We start from the raw sequence: 19,575 nt of genomic DNA, 5'->3' as shown, positions 1-19,575 counted from the left end.
AGAGCAATACTGAGTGAAAACCTTTTCCACAATAAGATTTCAGACTCAGGCAGAAGTTTACATCTTAGCAAGAATATAAAGCACATTACCAAGTAAACTCAGCTCTGGTGTGGGAAAGTCAACCAAAAGTCTGGACCTGAAGGAGCATCCCAGGAGACACTTGAAAACGCCTGTGCACCACTGCTTCCCGTTAAGCTTCGCTGAGCATGAGAGATTCTGTCAAAATGAAAAGGAGCTTTGGAAAAGAAAAGCATGCCAAATTTGTGGGATTATTCCCAAGAACTCATAATGCATTGCTGCAAAAGGTGATTTAGCAAAGTACTGAATCTACTGTCTGAACACGTATGTAAAAGGAGCGTTTGATTTCTAAATGATTTTGCTTCATCATTATCATGTGTTGTGTTTAAATTGGAGGGTGGATTGATTGAATGCATTAGAACATAACAGAGTGACACAAGGAGCTGATAAATGTTTTAAATGTGACCTGCGGCACATTGTAACTTGGTTTTTCCTCTTCACTCTGCAGGCTTTCCCTTGCATCTCAACTGGAATCTACGGTTAGTGCCTTCATGTGTGTGTCTCCTCTGTTCCTACACTTTGTGTTTGTGTGTCAGTTTTCTATCATTTATTTCACATTTATTGATCACCAACAACACTTCCTCTCTGCTGTCTTCATTCACTGTACACGCTGTGTGCTCTCCATCACACGCTTGTCAGTCTGCCTGTTTGACCAGAGCGCCGAGCCTCCGGGTGCCGCTTGTCAAATGATCTCCCCCGACCCAGAGGTGGTTCTCAGATTAACGCCTTGGATTAAGAGCGGCAGATTAAGATAGATTAGGCCGGAGATTGTGTTATATTGACTGTAATCCTCTTCACGCTGGCAGGAGAGAGTCAAGGATAGTGCTTAAACACACCCCAGGGTGGCTTTGCTGTGAGGGCTAGTTGTTGACACCTCTCTGTCATTGCTGGAAAGAGGAAAAGGCTAAATTCCCAGTTGACTCCAGGTTGTCTTCCTCCCTGTTCTGCTTGTTTGTCATTGTCCCGCTGTTTCTTTCCTCTTGAGTGTTTTGTAGGTCAGGGTGTTGAAGCAGTAACACAAATTATGTAACTTTAGGAGGTATAAGCAGCTTGTGTCTCTACAGACAGACGGCTGCAATTGAAAACAAATCTGCCATCTTTAAGCCATAGTTCCACACAGAAAACATACCAGCGTATGAGTATCATTTTTAAAGAATGGTCTCATATTTTAGAGCTGTAACTTAATTCCTATTAAAGCATTAACTGCTCCTCATCAGTGTTTTATACACTCTGTAATCTAACGAAATTGGGAAAAACAAATGTGCCTGGCAGGCAGTCACACTAGTAGTTTGTTGTTTGTTTGTTTTTAGTAGTAACACAGATGATGTACACCTCTTCCCAGACTTTGTACCACTATTATAGCTGCACTTTAAGGCCCTGCAAAGCTTGCTGGTGTTTCAGTCAATAAGGCTGAGCAGACCTCATTACAGCGGAGGTGAGAAGACCTCTGCTGGGAAATAAGCGAAATAGTTTACTTACTTTACTAATAAGGACGGTAAATACATTTTTGGAGGGAATATAATTGCATCCTTGATTATGTTCATTAGCAACATTTTTCTCCTCAGGTTGCCTCTTGCGTCAGATATGTGGTAAAGTAGAGATTACTAAAACACTCGAGTTAAGGTTGGAGGAAAGATTTTGGTTTTGATTAAATATTAAAAAGGGAAATGTGTTCCACGCTGTGCTTCACATCCAGTGGTGTGCAAGTTAAGCTCTGAGATTAAATCGGTGCTCGCGCTCAGTTTTTGCACTAAATTTGTGGCAATTTCGTTAGATTACAGAGTGTATAAAACACTGATGAGGAGCAGTTAATGCTTTAATAGGAATTAAGTTACAGCTCTAAAATATGAGACCATTCTTTAAAAATGATACTCATACGCTGGTATGTTTTCTGTGTGGAACTATGGCTTAAAGATGGCAGATTTGTTTTCAATTGCAGCCGTTTGAAACTGAATAAATCACTGAACTCTCCTACTGCTAAACCAGACAGATTACTTTTACATGCAAAGAAAAACAAAAGTACCAATCGAAAGCTCAGACACACCTGAGGGCAGATATGTTTCTAATTATTTGTGCGTCACAGTATCAGAACATTTTATGTTTAATAAGATAACGTGATGCACAAATGCACAAAATTACACTCTTTTGATTGTTGTACAGAGTGAGCATGAAGCCAGTGTGATTAAAAAAAAAAAGTAAATTTCTTAAAATATGTTGAAAATTTATGAGAATATCAGTGATGTTTGCTTTGGAAGATCAATCGTTTAGTGGCTTTACAGGTGCGTCTGTGGTTTAGTTTTCTTCTCACTGGCTATTGATGATTCATCGCAATCGTTTATTTACTAGTAGAATAATCCAGGACCCCAATACACATATGTGGTACAATTTCCTGGATCAGCATTAGAAAGAAAGCTCAACCTACTGTGTTGTAGGTCACTGACGAATTCAGCAGATGTTGTTTTGTTTTTAAAAAAATGTAGAAATCAATTAAAAATAAAGAAATGCTCTTCAATGATTGAGTGTGCCTAAGCTTTTCACTGGTATTGCATGTAAATATAAACCAATCAGTAGAAATCAGGACAGACGTAATTCAGCTCTACGGGACTTTTTATGGGCTGTTTCCACAGGATCTTACACTTTTCATGACTGATCCTTTGTGGTTATTACCAAAAACTGCCCTGATCCTTTAAGTCAATTTGACATTTCAAATTTGGTGCTTATTATGTTGACATTGTGGCTTGTTTTTCAGACCCATATGGACACAAATTACATTAATTTGACACCCAGCAGCCACCTTGTGAATCCTGTGTTGCATCCTGTTTTGTCTGCATATCAGTCATAAGTCTTTGTGCCATAGATCCAACAAGGTGCTGGAAACATTCCTCAGATGTTTTGGTCCATATTGACATGATCGTATCACACAGTTAGTGCAGATTTGTTAGGTACACGTCCATGATGTCAGTCCCTCTGTTCAACTACATCCCAAAGGTGCTCTATTGGATTGAGATCGGAGAGCCCCTGCGAATTGTAGTGTGAGTTTGCTGTTCTTTGCTTGCAGGAGTTGTGGCATTTCCACCCAGAGAACTGCTGCTCACTTGATCTTTTCTCCTTTAGACCATCCTTTGAAAACTTTAGCGATGGTGGTGTGGGGAAATCTCAGTAGATCAGCAGTTTCTAATTCTAATGCTTGGTATTGAACTTCAGCAGGGTGTCTTCACCTATAAAGCTAAATGCATCGAGTCGCTGCATTTACATTGACTGATTAGATATGTGCTGAACAGATGTACCTAATAAAGTGGCTTAGTTGGCTGAGCTTTTTTTTTCCTGTGCGAATTTGCACAGATTTGCTCAAAATCATCCTCTAATATTTAACAGCACTGCTGTAAGCTGCACATTTTCTCTGCCTCCTCCAGCACTAGCACTAGCCTTGCTGACAACCTGTGGTGCTGTTTACATCATATGCAATGAATGCACTCAGTGGAAACTATTCAAAACAATCAGTGTGCTCAGTGAACAGCTCTGCTCACGCCATTGCATTTTTCAGTCTTTATTTCAGTATTTTATGCGTGGATGTAACATATACATTTAAAATTAAAATTATAAGGGTTGAAATATTGAATTAAAGAGTGACGCAGGTCTCAATCGGTCCAAATAAACAGAAAAAGGAGTGAAAACACCTGTGCAGATGGAGTGAGGCCACTTGAATTAGATGCACATGTCAATCAGTAAAATGTTTTATATAACAAGCCATAGTGGGCACATATTAACATATTATATTACATTTTCGTCAGTGCATTTGTTTCAGTGCTCTAACAAATTGTATGTTGCTAATTTGTACCGTCGCGTATTCCCCTGTGCTAACACGCTGAACCATCTCCTAATGTATAATCACATAGTGTTTGTTTGGGTTGAGCAGTTTGGCCAGATGATGAATTTTCATTGCCTTTGTGCTGCTTTACCAGCGCTGGGTATAATTTTCCAGCAGTGAAAGGTCTCAGCTGCTCAATGAATATAGAAGAAGAAAAGCAGCCTTTCTCCATCTGTCTCCTCGTAACCAACAAGTGTGTTGTGTCTGCGTCTCGCTGGAATAACTGAGTCGGGATCAGACGACGTGAGAGGAGTCAGGACGGGGAGTGTTAGAATAGTGGAAAGAAGAACAGAAAGCACCGAAGACAACAGCACAACGCAAGCACACAGATCTCTCTCTGCACCTGTTCTCGAAAACTGTGTGTGTATTTTTGATGTCACTTGCGCGTGTGTGTTTGTGTTTCTGTAGGATATCCATCTGAGCGGGCTGTGCACGAGGCGTTAAAAACTGTGAGGGACTACCTCGATGCACATCATGACAAGGTGGGTATGTGTTTGTGTTTGCGCCTGCATGATTGGCAAATTTTCCCCTACCCTTTCCTCCAGGTATTATTTCTCTCACAGCTGTTGTTTTTGTTTTCGGGCGATACGAGGAAAAGGGTGCATTGAGAAAACACACACAATCAGACACACAAAAAATATTTTTGAACACACACCCAAGTTCTGCCTCTCTCATGCTCATGGCCAAGTCTGCATTTTAATTGGCTCCTTGCGGGACCAAACCCGACTAACACAAACACACAGGCACGCACACACTTTCTCTCTCAGGAGAAACGCCAAGCGGAGAAAAGACAAAATGATGGAACAGAAGACTGGAGGGGAGGGACGGAGGAAGAGATTGGAAAAGGCGGAAACTTTCCAATCAGTCATTGACAAGCCCTAAACTCTCCTCCCTTTTTCCCCTCCTTTACTTCTCTGGTCTCCTCCCACTTCTCTTTTTCCATCTTTGAAGCCTCGCTGTTACCGCCGTCCTGCACGGCCTCCCAGAGAGGGTGCTGATGATGTTATTGTTAGCTCTGACATCTCCAGAGTCTCTGTAGCAATACCGGTCGACTGATGCCATCAGCCGCTCTGTGCATAGCAAATGAACTCAAATCATTGCATTTCTCACCAGACTGGACAACAGACAGCAAGCCTCGAATGTCAGTAAATAAGACCAGAAGGCCAAATCAACAAAATTATTTATATTCTGCCCACAACTACTTCCACTCTGCTTTTAAGGGGGAAAAAAATATTGAAGTCGACCACATAAATATAAAGAGAGAATGTTTACCAGAGGAAATTGGGTTTATTCATTAATTGAAAAGTTTTATGGGGTTTTGTCGAGCGTGTTCTGGCTCTGAGCGCTTTAATGTTGAAATGAAATTGAAAACTGCAAACATAGTAAGGTGCAAAATGGACTCAAGACACAGGTCAGTATGCCTACATTCTGCATCAAATGTAATAAAAATCGAATCATTTATGTGCAGAAAACATACCAGTTTTAAAATGTAACTGCTGTTGTTGTTGTTTTGTTTTTTGGGGGACCGGGGGGATCTCGAATTAGACTCAGAGTCAACTAGAGAGTCTCATCAAATCCTTTTAGCAGCTCTTCTGGCTTTTTATTCATAATCACGAGCTTCTTCAGCAGATTGAGCTTTTTAGTTGCATTGAGCTGCAAAGCCCCACCCTACTCTTACAATTTAATTACACTTCTGCATTATGTCTATGGGGTAACTTGCGTCATAGCTGGAACCCCATTTTAACCCTACGCCGCAATCTTCTGCATAACCTGACGTGCACCTCGCTAGAAATGTAACCACGCGTTGGGTTGGGATCAAAGGAGCTTCCGGTTACTGCACAAGTTAGGATGTAAATTTCCCACAGAAGTCTAAATTAAACGTTAGCAGCAGTGTGTGATACTGCAAAACCAAGTAAATACAGAACCAATATCACTGATATTTTTAAACTCTAAAGGCGGCTTATGTACAGGAGAGCAGTACAAGATGATTTATGAATTTAATGTACCAAACTTGGAGAGAAACATATTAAAGTATCAGTCCTATCACATCATTAGGGATCCAATGTCAATGTTGGCATCAATACAATCGATCTGCTCTCCCCTAACTCTTGGGGTGTCGTCACACCTGTAACGGTTTTTAATCTGTTCAAATCAAATTATTCCCCCACTTGGTGCCGTTTGTTTCTGCAGCTGTAAACACAGCAATCACATTCAGACACAGACCAAAACAACAACAGTTCTGGTTAAAGTTGGTCTCATTATAAATGACTTCAAAGTGGTTCCTTTAAGGACATGGTCCAGTCCAACTACCAAGTGTACACTGCAGGCTTCAACACCTTCCTCTAGCTGGGTTTGCTTTGCATTCTGGGAATAAGCAGTCCCACAGATGTACTGTAGCAACTAGCCTCCTACATACAGTTATATGCCCAGGTAAATATAAATGCTAGGAGAAAACTCTTCACGTTATCTACTACTCCAGGACCCAGCACCTTCTCTCTGTGTTTATTTTTGATGCTCGCACTGCTGATGCATCTTGCCAGTAAGCAGACTGAGCATTCTCACGCGGTTTGTAGTGACACGTTTTGGTCCTCCATGTGGAAAGAAACCTAACCAAATGAAAAATCTAAAAGTTTACAAGCTCATCAACTGATCGGTATAGCTTTACATTCTCTTAAGTGTGCAATACTTTCATGGAATGTATATCAAAGAGGCCACTCATTGGTTTCTGGTCACCTCTGTACTATTTTGTTGAACAACTTATCTTCTAACACTCTGAGTTGGTGAGCAAACTCCATCCAAAAACTTTACAGAAAGACATATCTGCTAATTGGTGCTAAATAACAGACTAATAAAAGGAAACGGTAGAACTCACTAAAAGTAAAGCACAAATGTTTTGAAGAGACTGCACCATGCTGGTCCAAAAGGGGAGCCTTGATGTACAAATTCTCTCTTGTTAACCACAGTTAGCCAATTTTTAAAATATTTTTTAAAGCAGATCAAACGCAGCTCGGTGTGAATGAACAATCATTTTCAGGATGAGGTTTGGCTAATGATCAGTGTGACTTTCAATCTCATCTGTTAAGCAGTATGAAATCCTAAAACTCTAAATTAATAATTTGACTAGTTCCACAATTGCATTATTTCTGGACAAGTTGCGCTATGACTGAAGTCTTCAGAAAATCTACTAAATAGACATCGTGGTGAGAATATTGTTTTAGTTGCTGTCGAGCCTGAAGTAACCCATACGGAAAAGAAATAGTAAAAACTTATATGTGATTACTCATGAAAGTGGCCACTTTCATGAGTAAATCATATAAGGCTTACATGATTTACTCATGAAAGTGGCCACTTTCGCATTACTTTCATACATTGTTTTAGTAAGTATCCAAAACATACAAGTTTCATTATATAATTTTTCAAGGGATCTTATATCTGTTTTCACTCTTGTATGCTTTTCATACAAGTTTCACACAAGACAGATACAAACTTTATAAGATTTATATATATCTTTTCCATATGGGAAAGCTGAAAAGCACAGTATTATATATATTTTTAGATGCGTCGTTTGTTAAAGGATATGCATTTTCACAAGAGCACAAAGACTAATGTAATTTCCACAACAGTTGACAGGTTTTCTGTTTGAGAGGGGAATATTTACAGGTTGTGTAACGTGTTTCCATTAACAACAGGCTGTTCTCATAGAGCCATTTACAGTGACTTGCTGTTATTGTTAGCATTAGCATCTCTAGGCTCGCTGCTGCAGTAGTGTGAGAATTAGTTCCCACTTCTACAGTTTTCAAGTGGAGCCACCTTCGTGTGGAGGTTAGAAATTTCAAACCTTAGCCTAGGGGATCTAGTTACATTTCCATATCTTCCCTTTTAGCTTCCATGCAAATCCTGGTGAGTGATGGTAATTGTACAGCAAGCCGGGGCTGAAAAACATGGGCTGCAGGCTAGCATGCTGCTGAAATGTCTCTTTGAAAGCACTGAGACTTAAACTCCCACACCAGGCTGAAAGAGATGGAAACAGCCTGGCTATAAATTGCACTGCCTCACCCAAAACAGAGAAATCAAAACCTTTGTAGAGACATTAGGGTGGTAATAATGTTTGTCAGAGTCAGAGCAGAGTAGAGGTTATATCCCTAGAAGCATCGTTTTACTGTAGCTAAAGTAACTTTAATCATTACAGGCTACATCCACAGTGTGTACTGTACTCCGTCCAGATATACAGAGCATAATATAAATATTATAGACTGCAGAGCTGGGGTCTAAACAACATAGGAGCTCGGAGCATAAAGATTCTTTGTCATATACTAGCTGCACACTCTCAGCCAATGTCTTAATATTGTTTGAAAGCTACTGTATTATGTTTATGGCTTTGTGTGTGTGTGTGTGTGTGTGTGTGTGTGTGTGTGTGTGTGTGTGTGTGTGTGTGTGTGTGTGTGTGTGTGTGTGTGTGTGTGTGTGTTTGTGTGTGTGTGTGTGTGATGATCTCTCTAACCCCTTTATTTCTGCCTCTGTCTTTTTGTCTTTCTCTTTATCACACACATACCCACTCTTTCCCTCTCTTTGCACATTTTCAGCACTCTGTCCCCAGCACACAGAGTAATAAGCGCCTTGTCGTGGCATTATCATAATAGGGAGCTAATAGTGGAGTAATGGACTGATGCATTAGTGGCATTCTCCTGATATTGCCACCGCACAGTGTCACACATTTTTACATTGTTCCCTGCTGCAACTGATGGATTCAGAGTTATTGCATATGCTTGCAATAAAGGTCATTTTGTGTGTGTGTGTGTGTGTGTGTGTGTGTGTGTGTGTGTGTGTGTGTGTGTGTGTGTGTGTGTGTGTGTGTGTGTGTGTGTGTGTGTGTGTGTGTGTGTGTCAGCTGGACAGAGTCATCTTCTGCGTGTTCTTGCCGAAGGATCAGAAGCTGTATGAGGAGAACCTGCCACTCTACTTTCCTGCTGGTGAGTTTCCTTCATATATATGTGCAGCTACACGTATCAGCAACAACATTAAAACCAGTGACAGATGAAGTGAGGAATACATAATGCAATGTGTTGGGAAACCATGGCTCCTGACATATATACAGGATCGGGATCACACATACAAAAAATAGCCATATATTAATGCAACCAAACAGCTTTTAACATTGATTGATTTTGAGAGGTATTCCAGGCTGATGTGTAAATGGCTCTGTGAGAGAACAAGTATAGGGAGGGAGCAGCATGTGTTCAGGGCCTGCAGAGAGAAGGAAAATCCATCCATCCATGAGCTTGTGTTAGTTTGTTCTTATATACATATAGCATTTTAGCCCCAGAAAACCAAGATGGATGCAGTGAGATTGGTATAAAATAGCTATAAATGAGTCCTGAACTCTAGAAATGAGTTAACATTTTGCACTTGACTCATGTCAAGTTTTTTTAGACTTCAGTCAGACAGCCCTAAAGATTTGTCAGCGACCCCTAGGAACCACAGGTCACTGGGGAAAAATGTATATTCCACGACTGGTTGGTGAGTGGTTGATGCTTGTCAAAACACTGACTTGGTGGTCGTGAAATTTAAAGGAACTGCGATACAAACAGCAGATGGGAAGTAACAAAGTGCAAATGCTTTGGTTCTGTACTTAGTAGAATTTTCAGGTATCTGTATTTTACTTGAGTATTTATTTTCCTGACAGCTTGTCTTTGTCTAGCTGGAAAAAACAACTAAACCCTTTGTTTGTATGACACGCCATATTGAAATTATATTTTTTAAAGAAAACATTTTTTTAATTGCAAAAATGTATAAATAAACTCAAGTACAGTCAAAGGCTAAAGTCAAATAAAATAAGATATATATGCGAGCTTAAGGCATAAATAATGTACCTTTGTCTTCTTGGAAGACTTTCTGATGTTAATTGGAGGCAAGTTTTTGTTCTGCTGAAAACAGACATTATGATTGTGTAGACATTAATTAATATTAATGATGATTCAGTGTCCAGTCTAATAGCCCTCGGGGTCAGTGGCTCAGCGTTTAATAGCACTTGTATATTTTTATTGGTTTGTGGGGTTTTTTCTGTTTATAAATATTAATGCAATTTAATTAATAAAACATTTGATATTATGTCACTCAGGGGTTTTCCTGAGTGGACATCAGCGGGGTGGGAGGAGGTGTGTGTGTGAGTGTGTGTGTGTGTGTGTGTGTGTGTGTGTGTGTGTCTGACATCATAACAATCAGATTCAGTGTTAAACCATCATGTTTCAGTCGGTGCAGCTTTAACTTTTGGTTTGTGTCGCACTTTTTTATAATTTCACTGCCACTCAGCGAGCAGTTTTTCGAGGGTTTGCAGACAAGTGGAGATCTTCCATGCAAACTATTGGCGATGCACACCCGCCAGTAACCACAGCAATCAAAAAGAGGCATTTAGCGTAGCTCTTTGCAGCTATTTTCACCTGGTGACAGCTGGCAACCTACAGCAACCACTAACCGCTTGGGATTACACACTTTCTCCTAGCAACATGTGTTTTCCAGGTCATCAGTAACCACTGCCTAGGCCTGCATGAATGGAATCTTAGATGCATAGCATAAAGTCTGTGGTCAACACTCGCTTTGGTCATTTTTATGATTTGTTCGATAGTAGTTTCAAAATTCATAAACAGGTGCGTAAGAGTGTTTAAAGAGATCAATTATAACTTCTTGTACTCTGTCTTATTCACCATTATTTTATTAAATCACAATGTTTTGGTCCAACTGACCTTCATTAGATAGAAATTATGGCAATCATTTGTTCAATAACAAAAAAATAAATGCCCCACTTGCAAATTTTAAGCTTTATGTGTGCTAGAGAAAGCAGGTGGTTAATAAGTGGCTAAATAAGAGTAAGTTGTTGAAGACATTCAGCATCATCACATTAACCATTTCCCCCATAAAGACAACATTTGACGACCTCCCCGGTACCCTTAATGACGAGCCTTGACACCTCATTATATATCAATAAAGACACGGTTTGACCATTAGAATAGTTTCTGGGTTTTTCCGAGGGTAGCCGCAGAGGCGGAGACCACCCTCACTAACCTGCAAACCCAGGCATTTTCTTCTAGAAGCAGAAATATGACAGAACGCACTCAAGTCAGAAAAAACATTGCAAAGGTTACTCCTAGTGGACTTTCAAGGGGTATAGAGTTAAACACAGGAACTTGATTTTGGTCACACAGTCTTGATTTATAGCCTAACATTATTGTGGTGAGCTACTTTCTTTTGCATTTAAGTTTCAAAAATCACAAAAAAGGGTGTCAGTTTGTAGAGATTTGCTGAACCAAACATGGTGGCATTAAAGCTTTCCCACAGAGCCTTTTTTTCTGATACTCATAAAAAAAGAAAAGCCTATTGATAACTCCCACTGGCATTTTGTCAAGCAACCAAGATGATGCCCGCTTTCAGTTTTTTGCCCTATAAAAAGCATAGTCAGTGTGGCACTTTATGGATAACACGCAGGTTGTACTTTTATCTCTGATCACATGAGTCACCTGAAATATGAATGAATGTTACAAACAATCTCTACGCTCATGAGCTGCCTTATTATAAAAGTTCTCACTGTTGAGCTTCCTTTTAACAGGAAGGACCTTGAGAGTAATGGCTGTGTGTGTGTGTGTGTGTGTGTGTGTGTGTGTGTGTGTGTGTGTGTGTGTGTGTGTGTGTGTGTGTGTGTGTGTGTGTGTGTGTGTGTGTGTCCCCTGCAGCTTCTTTGTTTTGTATTTTGATACAAACATGTCTTTTCATTCTGTATCCTGCCTTCATTTCTTCGTCCACCACTTTAGCCTGACCTGTGGCAGCGACCCGTTGTTCAGGTAACCATCGTGGTGTTGTGCGTCAACATGTGTGGTTTCTTCTATCAACGTAACTGCATTCAGTCTGTTTGTCGACACACAGTCTTAACCCCAGTGCAAAATGTAAATTACGTGTCACGGAGGGGAAACTCTGACATTTCCTTCAACCGGCACTCGTCCCATTTTGCAAATAAATTGCTCATATTTAGACCTCAGTTAAATGAAAATGGCATTCTGTGCATTCCTGAGTACAACGGCTGGCCTCAAGCTAGTTAGTGTTCGAAATGATGCAAGGAAAAAAGAAATGGGCTTTGTTTTTTTTTGTTTTTTTCCTGCAGTGGTGAAAAGGGTCTGATTTAAATGAAAAATAACAACCACTTTTTAAGCCTCCAAGGTGCCTTCTTGAGTCATGCCTCACCTGCTTTCCAAAACAGACTGAAAGGAAAGTGTTGTGCCATCGCTACAGATTGATCTATTTGGTTAAACGAAGTTTTGTAAATAAGTAAAATGTATTTAATGTTATGTTGGCTTTAGCTGTGACATGATGACTTTACCCATTTGTTTTGATTACACTTGTGATTTATGGTGTTATATTGCCAAGCAGTCTGGCTCCTAAGCATGATCAGTCATTCACTCAATTATTCAAATTAAGCATCGGTATTACAACTGCAGCCTTAACCCCTAATGTCTTGCTTTACCGCTGCTATAAATCAAACTCACCTCTTGCCTTCGGAACATTTTGAGAGAGAGGTCTTAACAGTCGTATGCTTTCTGGTTTTGTAATTTTTAATGGGTGTTATGTGGCTTGGGACGCAGGTGCTACCAAAGCTGCTGAAAAGAAATCCAACAAATTATCAACCGCAGGTCTTTTGTACGAGTGAAGCCGTGCTTTTGGGTTTGACAGAATTTAAATTTAAATGAGAGCTTCAGATGGAGCCGGGTCACTCTAACACTCATAATAGAGATGCATGGCAGAAATATTAGTGAAATTAACTGAAATCAGGCAAACTTAATCACCACAGAAAAAAGTGAACCAGAGCAGGATTGCAGTGTTTAATTTTAAATGAAAATGAGACCATGAAATTGTCTCAGCGCAGGAAAGTCAAAGCAGAGAAATGCTGCTGGCGCTGGAATATATCACCCTTTGTAACATTAATATGCGTTCTGCAGTTCAACAGTTCAAGAAAACATACAGCATACATGTCATTTAACATTGTTTTCTCACCTTTGAGTGCTTTTAGACGTGTTGGCAGCAGCTGAGTTCTACATAAAGAAACAAATGTAGACACAGAGAGAGTTTTCTGTTTTTCACAAACATGGCCTGACAGCCAAGGCGTTAAAGAGGAGTGGGAGAGAGAAGAGAAGAAGCCTGCTTAACCTAAGAGGAGAATCCAATCAACACTGCAGCCTTATCTCTTATATGAACTCACACACCGGGTCAAGAGTCTTAATCTTTTTTAAAATCTTTTTTTGTGAACAGATTTGACCACTAGCCCCCCGAATCTGAAAGTATTTTTCATTTATTACAGTTCAAGGAGGATCAATTGCTAAAAATAATGAGATCTCAAAATGTGATGAACTGCTTTTTATAAGCATTCACTGGCCACTTCATTAGGTACCCATTGCAAGCACTGGATTGAACCCTTGCTTTCGTTCTTGGGAGCATAGCGTGAACAAGGTGTTGGAAACACTGCTCAGAGACGTCACACAGTTGTTGCAGATTTCTTAGATGCACATTGATGACACGTATCTCCTTTTCCATAACATCTTAATGATGCTGTATTGGATTGATATTTGGTGGCTGTGGAGGCCATTTGAGTACAGTCATTGCTATGTTCAAGAAGCCTGTTTGAGGTGATTTCAGCTATATGACATGACACGTCCTGCTGCATCAGAAGCCATCAGAAGATGAACTCAAAGTGCTTTCTGCTGCTGTCTAAGTCTCATTCACCTAAGCATTCATACAACAATTTTATCTGCGCCTAAGCTCTTTCTATTGTTCACACATGTTCACACTCCAGTTGATGCACTGGAAGCAACTCTGGGCTTCATATCTTGCCAAGGATACTGTAGCATTTTGACTGCAGGAGTCAGGGATCAGGGAGCAATGCTTGGGCAGACTGTGATATTTGAATGGCACTCATTCTATACTAAGGGGCCCAGCACACCTTTACACCACCAACAACAGCCTGGAAACCAGGATGTATACACGATTTAATGTTGTTTTTGAGCCTACCATGTAAATTTTACAGAAGAAATCAAGAATCATCAAGCATGACAAATTTCGGTGAGCTCATGTGAATTGTAGCATCAGTTTCCTGTTCCTATTTGACAGGAGTGGCACCCGGTGTGGTCTTCTGCTGCTGTAGCGCATCCATTATGGGTTCAGAGATGCTCTTCCGCATACCTTGGTTGTAACAAGTGGTTATTTGAGTTACTGCTGCCTCAAAGCCATTATTCTCCTCTGACATCTGGTATTAACAAGACATTTTCTGCCAGAGAACTGCTGCTCACTGGATATTATCTTAACTTCAAACCCCTCTCTTTGAACACTAGAGATGGTTGTGTGGGAAAATCCCAGCAGATCAGCAGTTTCTAAAATACTCAGACAAACCCCAAAACCCTGCTACGCTCAGTGACTTGAATCACCTTTCTTCCTCATTCTAATGCTCAGTTTGACCTTAGCAGGGTCACTACATACCCAACTGCACTGAGTTGCTGCCATATGATCAGCTAACTATCTATTTATGTCAACCCTCAGTTAAACAGGTATACCTAATAAAGTGTCCGGGGAATGTAGATACAAAATATACAAAAAACAATGTATTTGCAGATAAAAGGGGAAGCAGAAGTGGATACTTCCTGCTAAAACGTTTAATGCGCAGGTGTGAGTTTATTTTGAGAGAATCCCACATACGCCCTTACGCTGACTAATACCCAGTAGAGCATCATCAGTGTATTTATCCACTGCTGAAAATGGTACCCAATAAACAAACTATTTATTCTTGTTTGAGTAACGTTTGCTAAAAAGCTGTTATACATTGCCTTTAAAAGTAAAACCACAAGACTAAATATATATGACTATAACAGGCAGTGAACAGTAGTCAGAGTACTGAGCAAAAAGCACCGACCTTCCGCCTCAGCTACCTATGTAGAAAAATAAGCTACAAGGTAAAATCACAGCAGCCCTTTATTTCTGTTTGGCCGGAAGGAAAATGTATTTTTATGTCTAAATCCAGTTTGTCATCAGTTTGTGGATATGTTTAGAGAGACGTTTAGTCATCAGCCACAACAAATCAAGGCAGAAACTCCAGTTCACTTCAGGCCAGTTTCGAAAATGAGTCAGTTCTCATCGACTCCTGTTTAAAATAAATAAATAAATAAAAAATGTTCTGCCTAAAAAAGGAGCAAAAAAATTTTTGGTCATTGTAGCTTTGAGAAACAAGTAGGTGGCAACAAAAGTGGCTGAAGGCACTGTCTTATAGCGATCACTTTTAAACCAATTGTTTTATTTTGGAGCATTTTAATGCAGTTATCTGACAAATAATATAGCCTGCCCAAGTATTTTATTTCAAAGCTAGCACTTTTTTAGCATGTATCTCTTTGTTTGGATGCATCAGCTTGTGTCTCAAATATAAAACATGACAGCAGCAGAAACTCAGAGTTTAAAAAGAAAACTCCACAAAGTAGTGGTGAATATTTTTATTTGCAGTCTGTGCACCAGCTATTTTCTCCCTGAGTAGCTAAATATTCTGCTAAAATACCAGACGAAAGAACAAAAATGGAGAAAGACTGAATACGCGATTCATATTTTCCAAATATTTTCCTTTTTTTTTTCCTTTCCACCTACATTTTCACTTTGATGACCTTGTGAGGTCAAATTATATCACTGTGCTGTTTACAGCTTGTTCCTCTACCCACAACTGGCCAACAAATATGTAGTTATTGCTTTACAGGCTAAGTGTTAAAGAATGATCAGTGCGTACAGCTCAGAGCATTAGAGGCTGTTTTTTCTTCCTATTTCTTGTAGCAGTAGCTTCCACTCAGCAAGCCAAAGTCTCAAACTGCGGCACAGCCGGTCAGATGCCTGAACCATGAAATCAGCACTTTCACATCTTCACCCTGGGTCAGCTGACCGAAAAGGTTATTTCCCCCCCAAAAATCCAGGTGTGCCCCTTTAAAAAAAAAAAAGTCTGAGCGAGCTGCTGGTGTCTTTCTCCTCTAATGGATGTGCAGCAGATTTGGTAGCAGTAGTGGTGCTTGGCTGTTAGATGGACCGGAACTGTCTGTCAGTATGACAGCTGCTGCTGCCGGCAGGCCTCCAAGTCTCCACTATAAACCTTATGTGTCTCCAACACCTGGCACTACCTACGCTGGCTGTCTGTCTGATGTGTATGATTGTGTGTTTGCATGTTTTGAGTGCGTCCTTAGCCATGTTGGGCTGAGAGTGACTAAGCCTCGCTAACAGATCCCTCTGAAGCAACCAGACGCTCCAGAAGCCAAAATGCTTTTAACCGCTGCATGACCAAGGTAAAATGTTCCCCCCACCGTGTTTTACATGTTTCCATTTCCTCTCTCCCTCTCTCTCTGTCTGCTCCCACAGAGGCCACAGTCAAGAGCAAACTCTAAGAGAGTGGATTTGTCAGATTTGGTTGCCGTGGATACACACCGCTACACTCACATCCAGATTCTTTCTCCTCCTCCTCCTCCTCCTGTTTGCCATTGACGCAAATCAAGACCATCTTCATCAGGAAGATAAGTTGCAAATGGGTGATTGCCTTTTTGAAGTGCTACGGTTCTCCTGCAGATGTTGTCGGAGGAGGTGGTTTTCTTTTTCTCACTTCTTCCCACTAATGGCTGAGGTTAGGAGCGGTGTTATGATGACTGTGTGAAATGAGGCAGATAATTCTTATGAAAAATGGACTGTGCGTACTCGTAAGCTTCACTCTACCTGTGATCAGCGGCAGCTTCACATCAGGCTTACGTCCCCCACCCTCCCGATTTCTCTCTTCCCTGTACTACAGCATTTGAATATTAAAATATCAGCATGTGTGCGTGATTGTGACACACATGACAAAAGCTTATTAAAATGAATCTGAGCTTTGTGTGAGCGCAGTGATTATTTCTCTGGTTATGAAAGAGTCGATGAGTCGGGGCGCCATTCGAGAACACTTCACACCAGTATTTCCTTCTCCACTCTCTGGCAATTCTTTGTGAAAGAGATCGAATAAACTGGAAGATGAAGTCAAACCTTTCTGGAGGAAGTGTGTGCTGCTACTGCCATTTGATATGTCCTGCCGAGAGAGCGCAGAGTGGGAGACTTTATAAATACCCTCTATTTTAAACGTGTGCAATTTTTTTTAAAGGCAAGCGTTCAGACACCCTTTAAAAGATTATATTGTTATAGTCTAGCCTACTATACTCATATACTCTAGTAAGCAAGCTCACAGTTGAATACCAGTTGAATACTGGAAGGAAAGACGGAGCTTTTCAGCCTGCAGCACCAGGGCTCTCGAACAGCCACCCCCCCCCCCCCCCCCCCCCAGCTGCGTTTAGCTGACTCTTTAGAGTCTTTAAAAAAAAAAACTGTTCTGTTTAATCTTCTACTGAAATTCTTTTGTTTTTTAAATGTATTTTTATTCTATTTTAACATTTAGTTCCTTAGAATTATCTAATATCTCGTCCCTAATTCATAAGTTTTGATTATGAATATTCATCACACAGCAAGTTCCTTTTCTGAGGACGTGTTTGACACTTTTTTGAGCCTCTTATTGAGCTCGCTACAGTCTCTGTAAAAGCTGAAACCAAAATTCCCATCAACAAGTGATTTGATGAATCTGTTCCACAAGTTATCTCCAACCTGAAGATTGGGACCCACTGTGCAATCTTAACTCATATTTTAAACACAGAACATATCTACATATCAAACGTTAGTCTGTTTAAGTTACATGAAGGCAGAAGCTGATACATTTTAAATCATGGGTAATTTTTTTCTGATAATAATAAAGACTAGCAAATGTAGGAAAAATCATGAACGTCAGTGACTCGTGTTTAATTGAAATAGCTTCACTGAATTAATCTTGCAGAATGTCAAACGGTGCTAATATTTAATTATCACAGAGCCCTTTTTCTCATGAATGACTAACCAGAACAAATTTGACAAAAATATTTCACTTGGTAATCATACAGTACTGTGCAAAAGTCTTGAGTCATCCCTCATTCCTTTATGTGTAGCTAGAAAAATGGAAACTAGGTGCTGAAACATATGCAAACGGGGATGGAAATACAGTAAAAACAGTCTGCACAAGTCTATCGAGCTTGAAAGCTAATAATTGTTCTCAGTTCTCAGGTCCAGGCTTCTTGAAAGACATTCAAAGCTCTTCTCCAGATGTTGGCCTCATCTTTTTCTTCAAAATGATCCCACATTGCTTCAGTAACTTTGAGGCTCAGACTCCAGGGAAGCCAATCCATGACTGATAGTGTACCACTGTAAAAGACTGAGTCGACTACAAATCAGTGAAGCCGATCGAGAAATGCCTTAAACCTGCATTCTTGCTAAGCAGAGCCGCCAGAGTACGACTCCACTGGCGGAAAACAGAAGTCTGATTAAGTTGAAGCCTGTGACAAATACTCTCATTTTCACTTAATTTATGACCTCAGATGATGTTTTCCCAATAAGTGCTTTTAGTTAGAAGTTTCTACAAGTTCAGTTTAATATAGCAAGATATTTACTTTACACGTTGTATATACACATATATATGTCATGTTTATGGCCATTACACAGAAAGTATGTTGCAAAAAAATACCGAGACAAAATTCAGAATTTTCCAGATCCGTACTTGCCATGTCAAGTGTACTCTATATAAACTGAACGTGTTTCTCAAGAAAAGATCCACTGTGTGATCGAGATGATGAGCTCGTCCTGATGTTTCTAAACAAGAAAATGGTTTCATTCTGGTTTCATCGGATTCTCACAACAAGGCGGCGGCAGCAGAATTTCATGGTTTGATCCAGGAGTTGAATCATCGTATCACAACTGCTTTCAATAATTTCACAGAGCCGACTGACCCAAAGTAACATACAGTACTGTTATTTGACTTTTTCCTTATCATTCTATATTCAGTACTGGTGCTCTTTTGAGCATCGAGTTCATTTGTTGCAAATGTGTGGTGTCCCTCAGTTTCCGGTCAGACTCACGTGTTGCTCATGAAATCTCGCTCCAAAATCCCTGGTAAAACTGGTAACAGCCACAATGCTCGGGATCTTGTCACAATGGTCACATCCATCTCTTTTATACAGTCTGTGCTCTAAAGGTGCTACATAGTCTTCTCTGTAAGCCAGCTCCCTCTGTCTGATACTGAGCAGGTAGTCTGCTGTTGGCTTTCCATTTTCTCTGAAGGTTAGGGAGCTGCTAAACCTCAAACTGAGGTTGGTAAGCGGTGAAGACAAACTGGTCGCTACACAAAGAGATGAAACTAATAAAACTGCAAAATAAAGCAGTGCTACAAAAGTATACAATAATTATCTGAAGGTTCATCATAAGTGACCACTTTCTCATTTTCACATTGTTTTTACACTATAACATTTGATAATTGCTGCTGTGAAACTGCAGATAATTTAAGGTCCTTTTGCTAAAAATGTTTTGTTAGTTTGAGTCTTGTGTTCAGTTATTATTATGACTAAAACATAATTTTTCCACCTTATATCTTCCCTTTTTTGTATAGCTACAGCACCTACTCCTTTTTTTTTTTTTTTTAACCAACAACCATCAATTATTTCCCCCTCCTCCTTTCTCACTGTATGCTGTCCAACCTCCCT

At 40.1% G+C, this 19,575-nt stretch overlaps 1 protein-coding gene across 1 annotated transcript in view; it reads left to right on the top strand.

Moving 5' to 3' along the window:
- macrod1 (mono-ADP ribosylhydrolase 1) overlaps window positions 1-16,862 on the top strand; it is a 148,942-nt gene extending 132,080 nt beyond the window's left edge. Inside the window, exons 7-10 of the mRNA XM_080901673.1 lie at window positions 527-557; window positions 4,355-4,428; window positions 8,835-8,916; window positions 16,361-16,862. Of these exons, the coding sequence (XP_080757799.1) occupies window positions 527-557; window positions 4,355-4,428; window positions 8,835-8,916; window positions 16,361-16,386 (213 nt within the window). The 3' untranslated portion in view covers window positions 16,387-16,862. The remainder of the gene's footprint in view (window positions 1-526; window positions 558-4,354; window positions 4,429-8,834; window positions 8,917-16,360) is intronic.
- Window positions 16,863-19,575: the final 2,713 nt, after the last annotated feature.

The sequence above is a fragment of the Rhamphochromis sp. 'chilingali' genome, assembly GCF_963969265.1.
Source record: "Rhamphochromis sp. 'chilingali' genome assembly, chromosome: 13".
In the NCBI taxonomy this organism is placed as follows: domain Eukaryota; kingdom Metazoa; phylum Chordata; class Actinopteri; order Cichliformes; family Cichlidae; genus Rhamphochromis; species Rhamphochromis sp. 'chilingali'.
This window is presented reverse-complemented; position numbering and strand designations above follow the sequence as displayed.